The 20476-nt window shown below is 35.7% G+C and overlaps 2 protein-coding genes across 2 annotated transcripts; both read right to left on the reverse strand.

Annotated features, from left to right (window-relative positions):
- Positions 1 to 2746: 2746 nt before the first annotated feature.
- On the reverse strand, positions 2747 to 12450 carry tspan3b (tetraspanin 3b). The gene is made up of 7 exons (XM_066648275.1): positions 12259 to 12450; positions 10439 to 10630; positions 9735 to 9809; positions 9330 to 9431; positions 8913 to 9065; positions 8709 to 8792; positions 2747 to 6960 (listed from the first exon to the last, which is right to left on the reverse strand). The coding sequence occupies exons 1-7, from the start codon at positions 12319 to 12321 to the stop codon at positions 6868 to 6870; spliced, it is 762 nt and encodes a 253-aa protein (XP_066504372.1). The 5' UTR covers positions 12322 to 12450; the 3' UTR covers positions 2747 to 6867.
- Positions 12451 to 16279: 3829 nt separating this feature from the next.
- nmbb (neuromedin Bb) lies at positions 16280 to 19806 on the reverse strand. Its single transcript, XM_066648357.1, has 3 exons — positions 19503 to 19806; positions 18600 to 18760; positions 16280 to 16672 (listed from the first exon to the last, which is right to left on the reverse strand). The coding sequence occupies exons 1-3, from the start codon at positions 19666 to 19668 to the stop codon at positions 16613 to 16615; spliced, it is 387 nt and encodes a 128-aa protein (XP_066504454.1). The 5' UTR covers positions 19669 to 19806; the 3' UTR covers positions 16280 to 16612.
- Between the last annotated feature and the right edge of the window lie 670 nt (positions 19807 to 20476).

The raw sequence follows: 20476 nt of genomic DNA on the forward strand, positions 1-20476 counted from the left end.
TGTGCATTTTCTAATTATATTTCTTTACTTTTAATAAGCTCTAATCCTCACACAGTATCAGGAGTCTTTAAAATTAAATTTACTCCATTAAGCAATTGCCCAGAAATACTTTAAAAGCAAATATTTGCACTCCTCTTAAAATGGCTATTAACCAAATATTATTTTCCTGAATTAATAACTGATAATTAAATTTTGATTTTGTTCAAGTTTTCAATAATGCCTGAAGTAAAAAATACACAAAATGTATATATTCCCTCTCCAAAAAAACATTTCCATTTTTGAGGATTTTTAGTATACTACAGCTGTTCTTCACACTGTGAAAAATTCATGATTAAATAACCAATAAATAGGCTCCAAAATTACAAACTGGATTCCAAAAAAGTTGGGACACTAAACAAATTGTGAATAAAAACTGAATGCAATGATGTGGAGGTGCCAACATCTAATATTTTATTCAGAATAGAACACAAATCACAGATCAAAAGTTTAAACTGAGAGAATGTATCATTTTAAAGGAAAAATATGTTGTTTCAAAATTTCATGGCGTCAACAAAAAAACAAAAAGTTGGGACCAGGCCATTTTTTTAACCACTGTGTGGCATCCCCCCTTCTTACAACACTCAGACGTCTGGGGACAGAGGAGACCAGTTTCTCAAGTTTAGAAATAGGAATGCACTCCCATTCATGTCTAATACAGGCCTCTAACTGTTCAATCGTCTTGGGCCTTCTTTGTCGCACCTTCCTCTTTATGATGCGCCAAATGTTCTCTATAGATGAAAGATCTGGACTGCAGGCTGGCCATTTCAGTACCCGGATCCTTCTCCTACGTAGCCATGATGTTGTGATTGCTGCAGAATGTGGTCTGGCATTATCTTGTTGAAAAATGCAGGGTCTTCCCTGAAAGAGATGATGTCTAGATGGGAGCATATGTACCTCTAGAACCTGAACATAGTTCTCTGCATTAATGGTGCCTTTCCAGACATGCAAGCTGCCCATGCCACAAGCACTCATGCCACCCCATACCATCAGTGATGCAGGTTTCTGAAGGGAGTGTTGATAACAACCTGGGTTATCCTTGTCCTCTCTGGTCCGGATGACATGGCGCCCCAGTGTTCCATAAAGAACTTCAAATCGTGACTCATATGACCATAGAACAGTCTTCCATTTTGCCACACTCCCTGGCCCAGTGCAAACGTCTGAGCTTGTGGAGCTTGCTTAGAAATGGCTTCCTCTTTGCACTGTAGAGTTTCAGCTGGCAACGGCGGATGGCACGGTGGATTGTGTTCACTGACAATGCTTTCTGGAAGTATTCCTGAGCCCGTTCTGTTATTTCCTTGACAGTGGCATTCCTGTTTGAGGTGCAGTGACGTTTAAGGGCCCAGAGATCACGAGCATCCAGTAGAGTTTTACAGCCTTGACCCATACGCACAGCAATTGCTCCAGATTCTCAGAATCTTTTGATGATGTTATGCACGGTTGATGATGATAACTTAAAAGTCTTTGCTATTGTACACTGGGTAACAGCATTCTGGTATTGCTGCATCTTTCTGCGCAACAATGGTGGAATTGGTGATCCTCTTACCATCTTGGCTTCAGAGAGACACTGACACTCTGAGAAGCTCTTTTTATACCCAATCATGTTGTCAATTGACTTAATTAGTGTTAATTGGTCTTCCAGTTGTTTGTTATATGCTCAATTTCCTTTTTCCAGCCACTTATTGCTACTTGTCCCAACTTTTTTGGGATTTGTTGATACTGAAATTTTGAATCAACACATTTTTCCTTTAAAATGTTACATTTACTGATTAAACTTTTGATCTGTCATCTATGTTCTATTACGAATAATATATTGACATTTGCCATCTCCACATCATTGCATTCAGCTTTTATTCACAATGTGTTTAATGTCCCAACTTTTTTGGAATCTAGTTTGTACTTGAAGAAAATGTTTTACATTGAATTCATTCAAATGCATTATTTTGTAGATACAGGGTTTTCTTTGGACAGCAACAAAATTCAACAATTTTAATCTTTCATTAAGGCTTTTTCTGATATATGGAATCTGAAATATTTAATTCATTTTATAGCTGTTCTAGACTAAAATACACGTGTCATCGACAGCCCTAGATTCAGAGGGTTGTGAATTTACAAATTGAACATGTGTTACCTTACAATACATTAACATGTCTAATGTATACATTTATTAATAACCAAATAATGGTTAACTACAAAAGAAAAACACTAAAATATATATACAGTTGTATCCTGTCATCCTTCCTGACAAACTCAGAAGAAAAACAGCATAAAAGGAAAAGGGCATTATATGCTACACTGCTACCAGACGTGATTAAGTATTATACATTCATTCATGCATTGTCTGTAAAAGTTTATCGAGTTCAAGGTCATGTGAAAGGTAGCAACAATAGGTGTGTTCTCCTAGTGTCTGCGTGGGTTTCCTCCCACAGTCCAAAATCATGTTGGTAGATAGATGGGCTACTCAAAAGTTTCCAAAGGGATGAGTGTCTGTGTGAGCGTGTGTCACCCTTCGAAGGCCTAGTGCCCCCCACGGTGGACCGGAATATTTGTAGAACAAAGTGATACATTTTTCAATGTTATTATACACAATTGTTTGTCCCAAATTCTTCCTCCTTTTTTTAATTTATTCATAAAAGCCACACACATATATATATATATATATATATATATATATATATATATTTACACAATTCAATCACGTTGGTCTGTCAAAACACTACACATCTTACATATCACATATTCTTGTTTTTATTGCATTTTACAGAATGTCCCAACTGTTTTGGGACATGTATATGTGTGGTTTTGCTTGCTTTTTTCACTGTTTCACAACTGAACTAACTTTACAGAACATGGGGTATATGCACAATATCTGCCCCATAAATCTTGTGACCATAGTGCCATAGTTTTGTGTTTTTAGTATGTTTTATACTCCGTAAATAAACATGAAGCAGCAATGAGAGAAACTATTAAACAAAGAAGTGGAGAGTAGGGTCATGGAGCCATATACAGTATACAATAAATAATATTTACATACACCACTTGTTTCCCTCTACATTATTTGAGTGCAAGTGTCTTTTTCATTGAAACTTGAAACTGAATAAGTAGACATATAGAAAATGTTTAAAAATTACTTTGAAAGGACATTGAAGTAAATTATTTCAACGATACTTCCGTAATTTTTGTTTGTTTGCTTTTAGAAGGTGACAATACATAAATATAAAATATGGTGCAACTTCTGCATAGGCCACATTTCATATATATATATATATATATATATATGAAATGATTCTATACTGACTAGAATTTTGATGTGTTCATTAAATATATGTTTTCCTTCAGTTTATTATTCCACAATTATGCCACAATATCTCTGCAAGTTTCAGGTTTCATGACATGTCCATGACTGTAGAAATTCTTGTAACGTCTCAGTTAGTAAAACACTTAAAACATAATGGACCAATTACTACAGAGTAGATGTAATGGCTATTTCATTTATCAAACCGAGTTATCACCTTAAAATGCAACTTTGTGTCTTAAGATTATTGTTCTTTAGACATTTGATGGTGCATCTTTGAACATTTGTAAATGTGAAAGTGAATGTAAATGTGAAATTTAATTTTGTAAGAGTAGCCAAATTAACAGTGAAGTATTTTACATACTCCTGTAAGTGCATAAATAATTAGAGTTGAAACAAGTTAACCAAGTCGGCTATAAAGACATATAGCCCTCCAGCATCCATTGTCACATTTATTATATTTACCCAACACATAATTCAATCCCTGGCTAATTACAAAAAGCTTACAAGTCTTACTTGCAATAAAAAAAGACAATCTACATAGTTCCTATGTAATCTACAAGAGTTTAAAGACAAGTTTATTTATTCATAAACACGTAGTGTATTATAAAAAACAAAAATAAGTTGAACATCAACCACAACCATCCAATTCACATTTATAATTATAGGAAAAAGTCTGTTCATGTTTAATAATTCCTTAATGATTTATAAATAATACTTATGGATGAAATTATACTGATATATTAGGAAGAGCCTTTATTCATCATAGCCGAGAAAAAATCTGTCAACAATTGATTATTATTTAACCATTTACGAAGACAAGGATGAGAAGCTAGTGTGAAATTTTATGATTAAATTACATGAGAGTAGCAACTCTCTAGATGACTAATATTTACTACAAGACTGATACTGATCTCTCTTTTTTTTCATACATACTACACAAGTTTCCTTTTTGCATGATGAATAAACATAAGACAATGACACTGTCAATGAAAGTGGTTTAAGTTTAGATGCAAATATAAGCAGCTTTGATGAATAAGGGCTAGTGTTTTGTGTACATTTTGTAGTGTACAAATATTTAAATACTGTCTGCAGCAGATATTAAACAGCACATTATTAAAAAGCTATTTTAATACATACACACCCAACCTGTAAAAGGCAAAAAGTGTATCCACTCAAATATCTTTAAAAAATGTAATGCGGGGAAATAATATATCACCACTTCCACCACGGATGTCCTCAAAAAGGTCCATTAAAACTCCATGTTCCCCACTTGTGAGAAGCCCTCAATGGTGATAGTTGAAATATATTAGGGCAGACTCCTCTGCTGATTTTCCCAGCAACTTCACAAAACTTTTAGGCCTACAAGTTCGGTTTGGTAGTTTTCACCACTGCTGAATCCAACTAAACACCAGATGGTTGACCAGAAATTCACCCACTATCTTTAAGAAAGTGAAATATTCTAAACTTCTGTTTTCCTCTCTGTGAGCCAAATATGCACCCTTGCCTGTGTTGGGACCCTGTCATGGCAGAAGGGCTTGTGTGGTCTAATGGCCTCCATGGCTATGGCATCAGAAGCTAGGTATGGAGTAAGGTTCAGACAAGCACATCCCACAAAGACACACTAATGTAAGAGTACAAAAAATGTTTCCCTTCAAGAGGGTGACGGGGACCTACACGTGAAGCCAAGCCAGGGGGTAGTGTTAGATAGCAAGCACCTGGAGGCCAAACAGCCCACATATCCTGGGCGGGCTCAACCCATTTAAGGCAATAGGGGAGGGCCCTGTGAACCCACCAATCGCAATGTCCAGAGTAAGGGTTTGGGGCAATTCCCAACCTGGGTACCGTGTGGGGGCAAAGGAGCCGTTGGCATCATGGATCTGGGCAAAAGAAAACTGACTCTGGGCAAACATACCTCAATGTGGGGAAGGAACTGGACTTGTGCAGGAGCTTGAGAGATATCAACTAGATTTACACAAAGCAGTGTTTGCTCTGGAACCAGACTCCCAGGAGATAGCCTCTCTCCTACTCAGATGTTCCAAAGGGTGAGAGGCTTTGGGGAGGTGTTGGGATACTCACAATCCCCAGGCAGGCAGCCATACATTTGGAACAACCTAGGCTTACAGAAAGGAACACTTTCAATGCTGTGTGTGCATATGCACTCGATAGCAATTTGAATTATTCTGCCTTCTTGGAGATCATAGGTGGGGTTCTGGAAAGGATTCCATGCGCTGACTCCAATGTTTGCTGGCGGATTTCAATGATCATTTCAGCAATGACTGAACAAATATATAATTTCTTTGTTTTAACTAATAAAATAATCAACAAAAAAAGACAAAACCCTAATACCAAAGTTCAAATTATGTCATATTTGCTTCTTCTTATGCAGAATTAATCTAGAATTAAAAAAGACACAAACTAATTGTGACAAATAAAATGTTTGTGGCAATGGATGCTGGCCAGTAAGACAGAACAGTAGCAACATTAGGGGAATTAGGGAAAAAAAAACATAGTGCAATATTCCTCATAACTCTATGAGCCCTAAAAGTGATCATGCGATTATAACTATGATAACTACGAAGATACATTATAAAAAGCAGAAAAACAAACTGCGATGGCATCCAGTGGATCTAGACTTACTTCAGTCATTTCTTACACAGAAAAATAATATTACATTTAAAAAAACATAAATTATGTTGCCACATGCAAACTTGGAACAGACAATAAATGTAAAATGATCACATCAGAATAAATTAAACTGTGTTTTAAATAAATAGCAAAAATGCTGACCTCTGAGGTCAGAGTCTAAGCTGTTAGCTGTGCAAGGGTAGCACTTTAGAGATCTGTATGGGTTGATCTACAAAACCAAAGGCCCATGAGGGTGTCTTGATATCAACTCCTCCCAAACTGTTTTAATTGTCTGAATCAAGTTTCACTCCACCTAAACGTACTCACTTGTTTTGCAACAAAAACTAACAAGCATGAGTTCGCAAAATGTGGTTTGCACACTCAAAGACATTTATATTCAACTTTATAAGTACATTAAAATAATTAATTGGTATTTAATAACAAAATGTGAACAAATGTGTGGTTCACTTTGACCTGTCATTTATTTATTATACACTCAAAGAAAGAAGACCGGGTTGGTCCCCTCTAAGGAATTAAGTATGTTAATTTAGAGAACAAAATTGAAGTCATATTTAACACTTGATATTTTTCCTTATTGTTCTAATTAAACTACGTTTAAGTTATACCAAAAAGTCAAATATGAATCTTTAAATGTACATGTTTCTAAGCAGCTTTGAAGATGAAGCAAAACAAACTCAAGGTTTGGGAGGAGTTGGATCATGACCTGCATCACCTCCTGGACTCATTGTTCAGTGAACTTGAACTATATTCCTCTGTTTGAACTTTCACATATATTTTATCCAAAAATGATTTGATGCAGAACACAATGGAACTATTTTTTGTAAAATAATGAGGTGTTATAAATTAATAAACTGGTCCTGACTGCAAGGTTTTCCAATTGGAGCAGTTCAGGCATCCAAACCCGTGCTGACCAGCAGCTCATAGGCAGGGTCATGACCCCTACGGCACAGAACCACACACGCACACAGCAGCCCCAGCATCTGCTCAGATAAACAGAGATAAACAGAAGGACACAGAATATTTATCATTTACACTTGTTTTCTAAAAGTCAAAGCCAATATACTATGATCCATGTTCAAATATTGTCACTGTAAGACAAAAACCTCATACATCCAAAACTTTTCATGAGAATAAAAAAAAATTATATATATATATATATATATATGTTTTAACTAGGGCATGCCACTTATAATTATTTTTAAAACCAGTTTTATGTAGGTTTTTCACAATTTGGGGAATTAGTGACTTTTCTTATGGAAATCCATAATTGCACAAACTAGAGGAAGAAAATTTTGTAATTTGAGTTGTGCTGCTTTCCATTTCTCCAAACACATTTCAGTGATAATTAGCATGTATAGGTAGAAGTATTCAAATGGCGCTAGTCCACTGCATGGTACCTACACTTCTCAACGTCTTTAATGGGAACCGTGGGCTTTGGGAAAAACAACAACGGCAACGTATTGTGTTGTTGTTGCTTTTTTGGGGCATAACACCCCTTGGCTGTGCATGACTTCAGACAGATCACTATATTTTTTTGTTCCTTGTTGCACAATCAATTTCTTGCTGGATTCTTTGATGGCCACCAATCCAAGGGGTGTTTGTACCTCTTTAAAACACCACGGTGTAACTTTAGAGCTGCCATTGAGAGTCAAATAAAAACCAAATGCGACTTCTAATATTGCCTGAAGATTTTACAAACCGCTAGTTTATGCTGGATGTCTGCATTTTGTCATGAGTCAAGTAGTGTAGGTACCATGCAGTGGAATTTTCAGAAGTGTTGAATGTCATTTTTCAAAAAAATTAAAAGCAAAACATGGGGCTTATTTTCCAAACAATCCTCTTTTCTCTCACTTTCTCTGTGCTATATGACAGCAAATACAAAGCTGAATTTAGCCTCACACTCGTCCATTTATAGTAGAATGGAAAATGTTAAAGAAAGCTTGAAACTAAGAGCTAGAAGCCAGTTTCAAACATAAAGTTGTACGTTTCATCTTGAACCTAAAATTTCTGAAATAAAAATTAATTTTAAATGTTCACTTCTAAAAATATTATTTTATTCTGATTGTTAATGTTATAGTTTGAGCTTATATAGGCTCTATATTGTGACCAAAATGCAAGCAAGCAAGAGGAGAATTGTTTGGCCACAGCTCTCCTTGCTTCACAAGTGAGCTAAATTGCTCCAAATGCAGCAATATCCATCTCCTACATTTCACTAACTTTCACTGCTGTACATATCAACACAGTGAGCCATCTCCCCAATTACATTAGTCAGGCAACCAGCATATGAAGCTAGACCACCTGTTTTATTGTTTTTTCCCCAGCCTGTGCATGTGACTTTAATACATACAGATATCTGAGAAGGATCAAAACCCCTAAATCTGACCTGATATCCCTGACATTTAAAAAAAAAATCAGGTTTAACAGAGTGACTTGCAGCAGCAGAAGGACACTATATTAAGGCAGATATTTTTCTTTTGTCTCACTTCTTTCAATTTCAAGAACAACATCTACTACAATGTACTGTTCAATAATTAACAAACATACATTCACATATTTGAATTATTCAAGTTTAAGACATAAATGTAAAAATATTTAATTCCAAACTATTTCTCTATTAATCAACAAATCTTACAATTACGCGAAGAAAACATGTAAAAGGTTTTGCTCTGATGGTGAGGACTGTAACATAAACATGAACATTTTTAGAAAACATGTGGTGTGTGTTTACCTGTATTGCAGCAAATGTCAAGGCAGCCAAAATGACATACAGCATTATATCCTTCAATTTTTTTACCACAAGAGCTTCACAACCCTGAGAAAACAAAAGTATGGAGACTTTTAACTCCTGTGTGTGTATTATTTTTGTTTTTAATGATTGAAATATTTAGTCTTGTCATTTTATGGCAATAAGTTAGGAGTATGTATCTTCTACCTCTGGGTACAGGTCTCCGGGTCGTGTTAATGTCCCAGTGCAGTTGCTGATGGTGGGTTTGCAACAGCTGACTGGAACGCTGTAGTTTCTGGACTCAGTAAACCAGGGAGTGTTCATCCAGTCTGAATAGTTATGGATCCCACAGCAATGCAACTGGATAGAATGAGAAGTGTGAGAAACTAGATAGATAGATAAATAGATAGATATATGTAGAGAGAGTGTGTGTGTGTGAAAGAGAGAGAGAGAGAGAGAGAGAGAGAGAGAGAGAGAGAGAGGCAGGCACAGAGAGAGAGAGAGAGAGAGAGAGAGAGAGAGGCACAGAGAGAGAGAGAGAGAGAGAGAGAGAGAGAGAGAGAGAGAGAGAGAGAGAGAGAGAGAGAGAGAGAGAGAGAGAGAGAGAGAGAGAGAGATTCTTACCTGTCTTTGGACATAATCTATGACTCGGCTGGGGGCATCTGTATTAGTTCCATTATATTCATTATACACTTTCTGAATGGAGTGATTCACCTCAGCTTCCACCTGGGTGGAGATTAAACAACATCATAAACACAGTATGTATTTCAAATAAAATCTACTTCATTATTGGGATCAGAATTACATTATTACTTTATTATTATAGAATTAATTATAACTATAGGAAAAAATGTTAAAAATTAATGTTTTTTACAATTATTTACAGTACGATGTGTACAATTCTGCAAGATGCACTGTGACCAACTGGAGCTGATAAGAAGTACATAAGTAGCATAGAAATATCTTCACATGGATTCTGCATCGGACAAGCATCAAGGATCAGAAAGAACAGATTTTGAAATGGCTGACCTTGGCTCTGTAGATGTAACCAAGCACCACCACCACCACCTCAGTTGCAAACACTAAAAGTAGAACTGCTGAAAACTTTAGGAAAACATATTTAGGTTAAAACATGGGTATAAGCGATTTTCTGACAAAGCAATATATACTGACAGTAGGAATCATCCCATTCAAGTAGTCTCAAAAGAAGTTCTGACCCATTATAAAGGTCTGTTACAACAATTTTCAGTTGTCACCAGTTCCAATATATCAGCAAGTGCTCACAAATCAAATACAGTGCAAACAACCCAGAGATGCTTCGGACAAATACATGCTTTTTCTGATATATAAAGATACAAAAATAATTCTGTTAGAACTGCCCAAATATAGAGCCACTGCTAGGTGCCCATGCTTGAAAGCACCATGAGAAAGAACAGGATGAGTCTGGGGGCATCCTACTCTCAAAGAAACTAAAGCCAACTGAGATTTCTAGGACTCTCAGCCTCAAATGGCTTAAATGTCCTTACAGGGCCATCACTGAATCACTGCACCACTCAGTGGCTATGTTTTTGTAATGAAAGGAAAATTACTAAGCACAGATTTTTACTACCATATTACATAATTTCTGGAATTGGGGATTGTATATAAATGCAAAAAAATGCAGGATTAAAACATTTCTTGAATGAAGTGATTCCCCAAATATATGGAATAAAAATGACCCCATTTTGACTTACAGTAGCCAAACCACAATGGCTCTCTCTTATTGTAGCGCAACAGCCGATAAAGCCGATGATGAAGAGAAGTGTTCCCACGGCGATTATCACCACCGCAGGTATGAGGGTGTAGATGTCCTCAAAGAAATGATCGTAGTCATCATATGTTATGAAGACATATGCACCAATGTAGCACAGAATACCTGCAGCAGCCTTTAAAAGGAGAAATAAGATAAGAAAATTGTCTTCTGATATATTTAAATTAATCAAACAAACAAATAACACAGGGAGACGTTCAGTGATGCCTTAGCCATCCGTTGCCATTGGGTAGTTTGTGCCCTCCTATTGTGCATAGAGCTGTCCAGTGGCATTATAAAAAAAAAGCAGTGGTTGGTGTCATGTGCCTTGGAGGAATGCCCTTAACCCCACCTGGTTGACTGTACTGTGTGTGAATGGGAGTGTGCTAACTGGGTAGAACTGGTGGGTATATAGTAGGATTCATGAGTTATTTAAGGGGGATTTATGAGTTATTTAAAAGGACAATCATTTATATACTTTGATTATTCATTTACTTGTGTTGAAGCAGCCATTTTACTGTTTCCCAATGACCATAATGTATCAGGGATTAGCTATTGTTTAAAACAAGGCCACTTTATAAGATATAAGGTTCATTTCGATATTTCAAAGCAATTTAATCCTTCGTTTCATGACAGATACATTTTGCAGACAATGTCTAAAATAATTCTTCACTTTTATAAATATTGTAAAATATTACTTTTTTTAATACATTCAGATTAATATTAAATTAAATTAAAATCATTAATACATGTATTAAGACGTAAAACCTAACAATATTAATATAATGAATGTAATAAATGTAAAGCTATATTTAAAAGCCAAGAAAGCACTCAAAAAACTCAAAACTTCATAATATCAAAACTTTAAATCAATTAGTGCATAATAATAATAAATAATAATAATAAATGGAATTTTTAAAGCGCTTTTCAGTAACCCAAAGACGCTGTTACAATCAGATGAACACATAAAGACAATCACATCCATAACACTACATAACATACAATGATACAAAACAGGAACAAGGTTTAAAAAAAAAATCAAAATCAAAAATAATGGATCAAACGGACAAAGATTGTATTGTATCCTAAATCTATACTATTGTTGTGTGTGTCAGGTAATGACTATAGTAAAGGCAAAAGGAACTAAGTAAAAAAAAATGAAGTAGTACAAGTACAGCATCTGTCAATAACACATGAACAACGGTGTGTATCACTACCTTTCTTATCTAAAGGTTGTACTACTGTTCTTGTTTCTAATCCTGTCGATGAGTGATCACAAACCAGAATCAACGTCAATGATTAAATTAAGCCCAAACCACAAAAGAGGACCTTATGTTTTGATATCTTTAATATAAAACTATAGGTTAATTTATTATTTTAGTACCTGAGATGAAGTAAAATAATTACGACTGAAAACACAAAAAAGTACATATCCATCAAAACTGAAGTTGAATAAACGTATCACTACTTAACTACTATTTAAAAGATATTATGTGTTATTTTCATACATCTCATTCCTGAGATTAACTGTGCTAGCAACGTTACTCTAGCTTAATTCTGTCAGCAAACACGAAACTTTAAATAGCAACTGGCCATTTCAGACAACATTTTAATTATATTAGCCAAACAGGCAACAGAACATTAAAGGAATGTAGCATAGCTACCTTTTAACTGTATATCCTTGACTACAGGCATAAATCGATGCATGTAAACAACTAGCAGTGCATTTGTGCTAACGTTAACGTTTACCGTTGGCTGACTTACCCAGAAAATGAGGTTGAGAAAAACCAGAACTGTTTTGGAAGAAATTACTCCACACTGGCCCATGGTGTCGAAAACAGATTATATTTCCTCAAATACAAAATCTGTTTGCAATATTATCACTACAGCATATCTGATGGTCTAATTCGCCGCTGCTCTAACCTCGCCGCGTCCCAAATTCTTCCTTAATACTTAGCTACGTAGTGCACTGTATAGGACATGAAACACTAGGTTCTACACATAAGTAAGCGGTCTATATTCAGTCAAGGGCTCACACATTTGCATGTGGCTGAATGCAAAATTGAAATGAAGTAGACATTTTTCCAACTGTTTAGGTGCAAGAGCCAATGTATCAATTCCGACGTAGTGCCCTATTTAGGATGTAAGGGGCTATTTGTGGCATTGCCCTAACTCCTCAATGCCCGAGCTCAAACCGTCAACAGAATTTCCGATTGGACAGCGCAGGTCACATGACACATTGAAATTTAATATAGTGCCATTTCTGTTTAAGGCCGACAGATGGAGACACATTTTTTTTTGTTTTGGGAATTAAGGATATATTTCCACTTCTTTTTTTTAAAGCACGCTTTTACAAATGTTAATGTTGTCTGACATAATTCTATATCTCAGAATGTTTTATTTAATATGTCATACATGAGCAAACTAGACCAGTTCAGCGCCTGTCTTAGTTCCTGTTCTCTGACCTAAAGTCTTATGTGAAGTACGCCCATTCATGACGTTTTTGAAGATTTAAACAACAGTGTGAGTAAGGGTTCGGGTTTTAGAAAAATCTGTGTATATGTTATTTGACTGATGCACTGAAACAATAATTAATTGGCCGTGTGCCATTACTCAGACTTACATACTTGTACCCCTCACTTGTATATGCCCACTTAGGTATAAAAGGCTGCAGGGCAGGTGTCACCAATCTTATCCAAAAAGGACTAGTATGGTTAAAGGTTTTCATTCCAACCTGCAGCCACATCAGCCCTTTGTGGAATAGACTGGTGACCCCTGCTGTATGGTGTTTCAGTTCTTTCATTTTCCCCTCCCAGTGTGCTTAAAAAATGCAGAAAAATTAAGTTTTTTAATGTTTATGTAAGCTTATAAGACTGTTTCCTAATATTTCTCTGCTGTTCTGATTTTGTGCAGACGTACAGTCCACATCACTGTGACTATCGTCATTGTTCCCATGGTTGAAAAACATTGCTAAAGTGTCCTCTAGATTGGCAAAAATGAGACAAAGTGCCCTATTTGCTGCCTTTCATATGACAAATAAATAACAGTGCCCTCTTGGGTGCCATATCTTGCAATAAATTATGATGATGTACCCCATAGAGCAAGAAAATTCTATAATATTTTTTAAGAAGGACTCTTACATGGTTGCGTTTCAATAGAAAGTGGTGCCCCTCCTTGACAGTGCCATTTCCAGTAAAGGAAATGCCATGCAAAGTGTGTACCTACAATAGAAAGAATATGGGTAAGTTTCCTAATAGAAGTCTTGTCAGTGGAGAAAATTCGACTTACCCTCTGTAATTAAAAACAGAGTGCCCTCTCAGATGCCCTTCCAATGGAGAAAACATGATGCAGTGCCCTTGTTACACCCCTCCTAAGACCCCCACACCCCCTCCCACAAGTACTCCTCACTGCAGAACCAGAAATCCACTGGGTGCAGTTGGATCACATCCAGCTCTGCCCACATCCAACTCGTTCTTCAAGGGAGCTTAGGGTTAGGTTGTCTGGGAGGAGCCAGTTTTAGTCTAATCCAGTGAAAACACCATGAGGGAGAAGCTGGATCACTCCCTATGGATTTCTGGTTCTGCAGCGCCGTCCTTCTCCCTGGGACCGGCTTTCCAAAAGTTGGTGACATGACAGTTTATATTTGCAATGTGTAATCAGATTTCCTAATAATGTAATGTTAAATTAAACTAAAATTGATCAAGGATGAAAACTATTTTATCATACCTGGTACATCATAGGTTTTGGTGTGCTACTGGGGCCCCATGTCATCCACTGGGTGTCCTTTTTAATTTTTCGCCCCTGCCACAGTCTGAGTCTACCACTGCCCAGTGGTGGTCCTGACAAATGAAGAGCAGGGTGAAGTTGGGATAAGGATGTATACAGAGTATACAGTAATTAAATTCTGCCTGTCCATTTTCCCATTGTTTATATTCCTTAGGATAATACAGGACTCTCAAACTTAAACACCAGCAAAAAGGCCAAACAGCAACTTGTCTTCATGCTGAGGAATAAGAGAGCTTATATACCTCCTTTAGACTTCACTCCATTCTAAAGGGAGAATATATAGCGTATTGACCAGCTGTCTCAGGCGGTAGGCCTCTGCAATGTGAGAACAGCAGAGATCATCACTAGAGCCTCCCTGCCTACCATCGACACCTCCTACACTGCATCAGTGCTGCATCGGCTAGAAGACCAGTTCTGTGAAAGACTACCTATAAATTGTCTGGTTTCATATTTGTATTTTTTAACACTTTACCCAGGTCCTTGTTTTATGTTGGACCAAGTGCAGAAAGACAATAGTGGATATTCTGTGTTCTAGATACATTAAGGAATGACAGTAAAGATCCCCTTAATTTACTTGGTAATTTTTGTTACTAGTTTTTAGAAGAAGAAGAAGAAAATTACATTTATTAGTCCCTTTAGTCAAATTGATTGTATTTTACCAAATCCATGTTAGTGAACAAACAAACACACACTACTAAGCAATTCTCTTAGCCACACACACAAAAGCAGATCCCCACAGGACCACCACAGAACAGGTATGGGATGGGTCTTGGATCATTCTCAGCACTGCACTGACATAGACATGATGGTAGTGTGTGTTGTGCTGGTATAAGTGGATCAGACTAGCAGGGCAGCTAGCGTTGTCCACCAACAAAAATATCCAGCCTATTGCATTCTGTGTCCACTAATGAAGTACTAGAGGATGACCACCATTCACTGTGTAGTAACAGATGAGCTACTGTCTCTTATTGTACATATAAAACGTGGACCATCAAGTTAGGTATGTCTAACAGAGTGAACCGTGAGTGTACAGTGTTCAGAAACTCAAGCAGCACTGCTGTGTCTGATCCATTGAGAAAAACAGATGAAATAGTCTGTAACTGTAGAACTACAAAGTGCTCCTGTATGGTTAGTGGAGTTTATAATAGGTAAGTGAGATTTCCTTAATATTTTTTGCACTTAGCCTAATATTTGTGTAATGGTATCTTTTAAAGGCCTAGTAAATTTTAAGTATAATAACATTTGAGGTTGCAACATTACTGATAAAATATAAGTTATAACACTTGAAAATCATTAAAATCACATAAAATTATTATTATTATTATAAAGCTTTGTGTTTTTTGGCAAGCAACTAACAAAAAACAATAAATTCTGGGTTGAGTGTTTTTGTTGTTAATGTTAAGAAGCTTAAAAGAAATCCCTGTGAAAAAAAATATATTACTAAAACCACGAAAGAATGTATTTGTGCACCACACAGTTCACCCACAGGTTTCTTTTCTGGTTGGTGTGATTAGTCTCAGCACTTGAGTTGTTTACTTGTTGATTGGTGTTGTTTTTTTCTTTGTTTCATGCTGTGTGCAAACTGTGGAATATGATCTGTTAAGTGGAAAATGTGTCGCAGAAAAATAAAGGCTTTTTAGAGTGAAAACCTCACAGGTGATTGACTAATCAGAGCCCACACAAAACAAACACATAACAGAAAAAAAAAACACCATAAGTAGCTGAATATTTTCAGGAGGAAATATACTCACATTTTTAAGGATAAAACTAGACGTGTTGAAGTTTAGGTTTAACATCTTGTATGCTTGTTGCTGTTGCATACAAATGTATTTACCGTGTGTTTACTTGTCTTTGTTTATTTATGTTCATTAGTTTAATTATAAGTAGCTTTGTAATGTTCTGAGTCAATTTTCATATTGTTCAGTTAATATTTTTATTTTTTATTCTGATACCATGATACCATGCTTTTTCAAGTTCACAATGCGAAAATATATATTAAATAGCAAACCTTAGTTTTCCTTTAAATTTTGTAGTTACATAACAACAGAAAACACACTAGCTGGAAAAAAAAAATAAACAGACATAACCGGCCTTAATCAATTCAAGTTTTATACAAATAAAAAACTGAATATTTGTGTTTTGTTAAATACAGATGTTCAATATGAGCACTTGAACGCTGCACATTACCAGGGAAAAATAAATATACAATCATCACTAGTCTCTTTCATATGTGAAAACAGGTAAACTGAACATAAATATTATAGTTGTACATGAAGCTGAGGATCTTTTCTGAGGAGATTTCAGCAACTGGTCATCTGTCTTTGTGGAGATTTCACCACTTTCTCTTTCCTTGGATGTAGTTCTCTAAAATCTTCATGAATACTTCAGTGTCCTAGAATATAGATGTCAGTTAATAAGAAAATGCAAGATTTATTGGTTATTCAGTGGTAGCCTATATACATCTATCCTGCATAATATTTATGCAACCCAACTGTGAATTTTCTCTCATTTTTAATTTTATGTTTAGTATTACTACTTTAATTGCAGCTAACATATTTGTATTATTAATCTAGTCATTTCTATTGTAGTTGTATATTGCTGTTACTTTTACTGTAGCTGTTTCATTAATCTTCTGCTTCATTGAGACATCTGTAATGCTGTCTATCTGTCTGACTATAACTTCTATTACAATGTCACAGCTAATCAATTATATTCGGGATAAAAATTATAAGTCACGTCATATTTACCTAAACAAAATCTCATATTTCCATTTTCATTTTTTGATCTAGGAATTGTGATAATTAGACAATAAAAACGTCCAAAATAAACTAGAATTAATATTTTACTTTAACATCCATTCAGAGTTAGTTAAGAAATTGTTCTGTTTTTTTTTTTTTTTTTGCCTTTGGAACACTTCTCGAATTTCTATTTGCATAACATTATGTGCATTTCACAAAACATTTGATACAAACAGCACCACATCGTAGATTACTGACAAATGCTCAAAATCCTTAGTTCATGTCCCAGAATGAAGTTTTTATGTCAATGAACATGTCAGTGTCACCAAAATGACAAGACCTCGTGTCACTGATTATGAACAAGACAGTCAAAATGTTCAGCCACATGGTCAATACATCAGTGTTTTCTGATGACAGTGAAAATGCACGGGGCTGCACTTTTACTGTGAGTTGCATATAAACAGTACAAATTTAGACATTACTGTATGTGTGAGTTTGACTGAATGAGATTGGACAAGATCCATATCCATGCTTTTTATTGTTGGTACTATAGGTCAATGACAGACCATCTTGTTATGATACAGAAAAGAAAGGCAAAACTGTTTAACACAAAGGAAAAAATCTGAATCAGAAATATAAAAATGGGAAACACCCTTTAGGCTGAGATGTACATATAGGACTGCATGGGGATTTACTGAGTTGTCTGATCCTCTAATACCAAAGGAACACACACTAACAGAGCCACCTAATCACTTTAATCGCAATGCTGAGAATGACCAATTATTGAAATATTACCTGCTCTGTAGTCTCGCATTGCCATGCAACGTGGCCAAGAAGTGCACAAGTCTGCTATTTTGGCATGACATGTTGAAGGAGGCGATTCATATCGGACCAATACCAGTACAAAACAAAACACAGAAATGCATATGCACGGATGTACAGACAGCCAATCAGAATGTAACTGGCAGTATCCTGACATTGAGGCCAGATTACTGCACTGAAAGTATCAGACTCTCCGTCTACTTGTGGGCGGAGTGTCTGTGGCTGAGGCTACCTGCTCTGTAGTGGTTCTGAGTCTGACCATTAGGAACCAGGTGAAAGGGAGTTAACAAAGTATACAAAGCAACAGGTGGACAACAGCCTGTAATTTCAAAACTAAATATGCTTTTTATTGTAAAAAGAGCAAATTGGTGAGTGTGGAAACAAGATGTAATTTTAATGTTTTGTCTGTGTACATAAGCAGTTCTCCAAATTGCTTTTTATCTGAAGATATTATTGTCTTTTTTTTTAGAGAAGCAGTCATATTCTCAAATGACTTTTGATTGCTAAATATTGACGAATTAATCAGAGAATCTGTATTTTTTAAATCTGTGAGAAACCTGCTCTATAGAGTTTAAACAAATTAATTCCTAACTGACTCATCATGTGAGTCCTATTTCATCTAGAAAATGTAAAAGTTAATAATCCTTTTAATAAGTAATCACATTATAAATAATATTTGCAACTTTTTGGTGGAAATAATGATGTATTTTTTATATTTATATAATATGTGTTATTATGCTGGAGAATGCTTTTTTTTACCTCATTTTTGGAGCTGTTATCTGAAGACTGGAGTCTGGCTTGGAGAGCAGTTTTTAGAACCTCCTGATAAAGATCATCCGCTCCCACCTGCAGAGGGTTTAGAGCGCCACCATCCGGCGGAAACAGACTATCTACAACACTCTTCTTCCCCATAAAGTGACCTTAAAACACACACAAAGCTTTTAAATGGAATATTTTCAGTGCACCGACAATAAATATCACCGTATAACTTTTCTACAATATTAAACCGTTTAAAATTATTATAATTTTTAAAAACAACTGTTTTAATTTGCTATTCAAATATATATTTGAGTTACATAAAATTTTCATGAAATGTTGACACAACAATGTCAGTCTTCTGTTGTCCAACTACAACTGCAAGTTCATGTAACTTGGTAACTTTTAAAACTACGTTTTAGTCCATACCCAATTCAATAGTTCGGATACCATCACATATGAAGTACGCTTTTAATGACACATGCAGGTACTAGTCTAAACACTACACCACACAAACATACTACATTCCGTGGAATTATACTACACTGCCAAAACACGATTTGTAAAAATGTATGAAATGTGAACGACGTATGTAGTTTTTCCTATTGTGGGTTTGCTGTATTATTCGACCTATTTCCAGAGTAAAATCCTGATTCCAATGGAAGCACATTGTGCTTGTTTTAAGCACTATTTCTTAAAACAAGTTGCTAACAGATACAAAAAGACACTTTCACTTGTAAATAAAGTCGAGAAGTGGCTTGAGTAAGTTTAGAATATGCATACAGCAATCTCCTATATGAATTATGAGATATAAATACTATATTTTACATTATTTGAGTCGCTGAGATCATTTTTTAAGTAGGTGTCTGGTAGAGTACGGTGAAATAATGAAATGGGAATAATTACCCGTCGCCCATAGATTTCCCCGCGGATTGACTTTGATCTTCGCTACTTTATTCCTCAGTTCAGTCAAATCTAGACTAACTGAAGACGTTTTTGAGATAAAGGAGAAAAGCACCAGGTACGTGAAGAGTCCAAACTGGCAAAAACTATATAGAGACAAACCGGACATTTCTAAACGTCGATTAAATAATATTATAATAAAAACATTAAAAACAACAACAATAATAGTAATGAATTGCCTTGATATAAAACAAAGTCGTGACGGTCTCAAATAGCCCAAGTGTCAGTGTTTCAGACCCAACCTTGTTTTATATCTTCTCTCTAGGGGTGGGTTGGGCTTCAATTTTGAAAGGTCATACACTTCCAGAGAAAGGAAGCAACTAGTAATATTTGCTCAAATGTATGTATTTTGACGGATTTGTAGTGCCCTGAGCATTTTCAACATCTGTTCTAGTACTCAAAATATTCGTTCGTATTTGACTAATAATGTTGAGCTTCTAATTTAATTATTTTTTAAAATCTGCTTTGTGATTGAGCCACACCAGTACTAATTCTAGTTTTTTATATATATTTTATTCTCCTGCACTTCTGCAACTTAACCTTTAAGTTATTTTTAAGCTCTGTACATTCTCAAGTAACTATCCCCAGGTATTTAATTTAGTCAACCACTTATAATGCACTGTCAGAAAATCCCTCACTGCAGTGGTACCTTTTACTGTCTCTGTATATTAAGGATATATTTTCTTATATTTAGTTAACACAAATGAACTTTAAAATTACTGTTGTAGCTTTAAAGTTACATTTACACTGTTTGAATCTTTAGTAGGGTGGCACAGTGGCGCAGCAGATAATGTCGCTGTCACACAGCTCCAGGGATCTGGGATTGGGCGTGTTCTCCCTTTGTCCTTGTGGGTTTCCTTCCACTGTCCAAAAACACACGTTGGCAGGTGGATTGGCAACTTAAAAGTATCCATAGG

The sequence above is a fragment of the Hoplias malabaricus genome, chromosome 16, assembly GCF_029633855.1.
Source record: "Hoplias malabaricus isolate fHopMal1 chromosome 16, fHopMal1.hap1, whole genome shotgun sequence".
In the NCBI taxonomy this organism is placed as follows: Eukaryota; Metazoa; Chordata; class Actinopteri; order Characiformes; family Erythrinidae; genus Hoplias; species Hoplias malabaricus.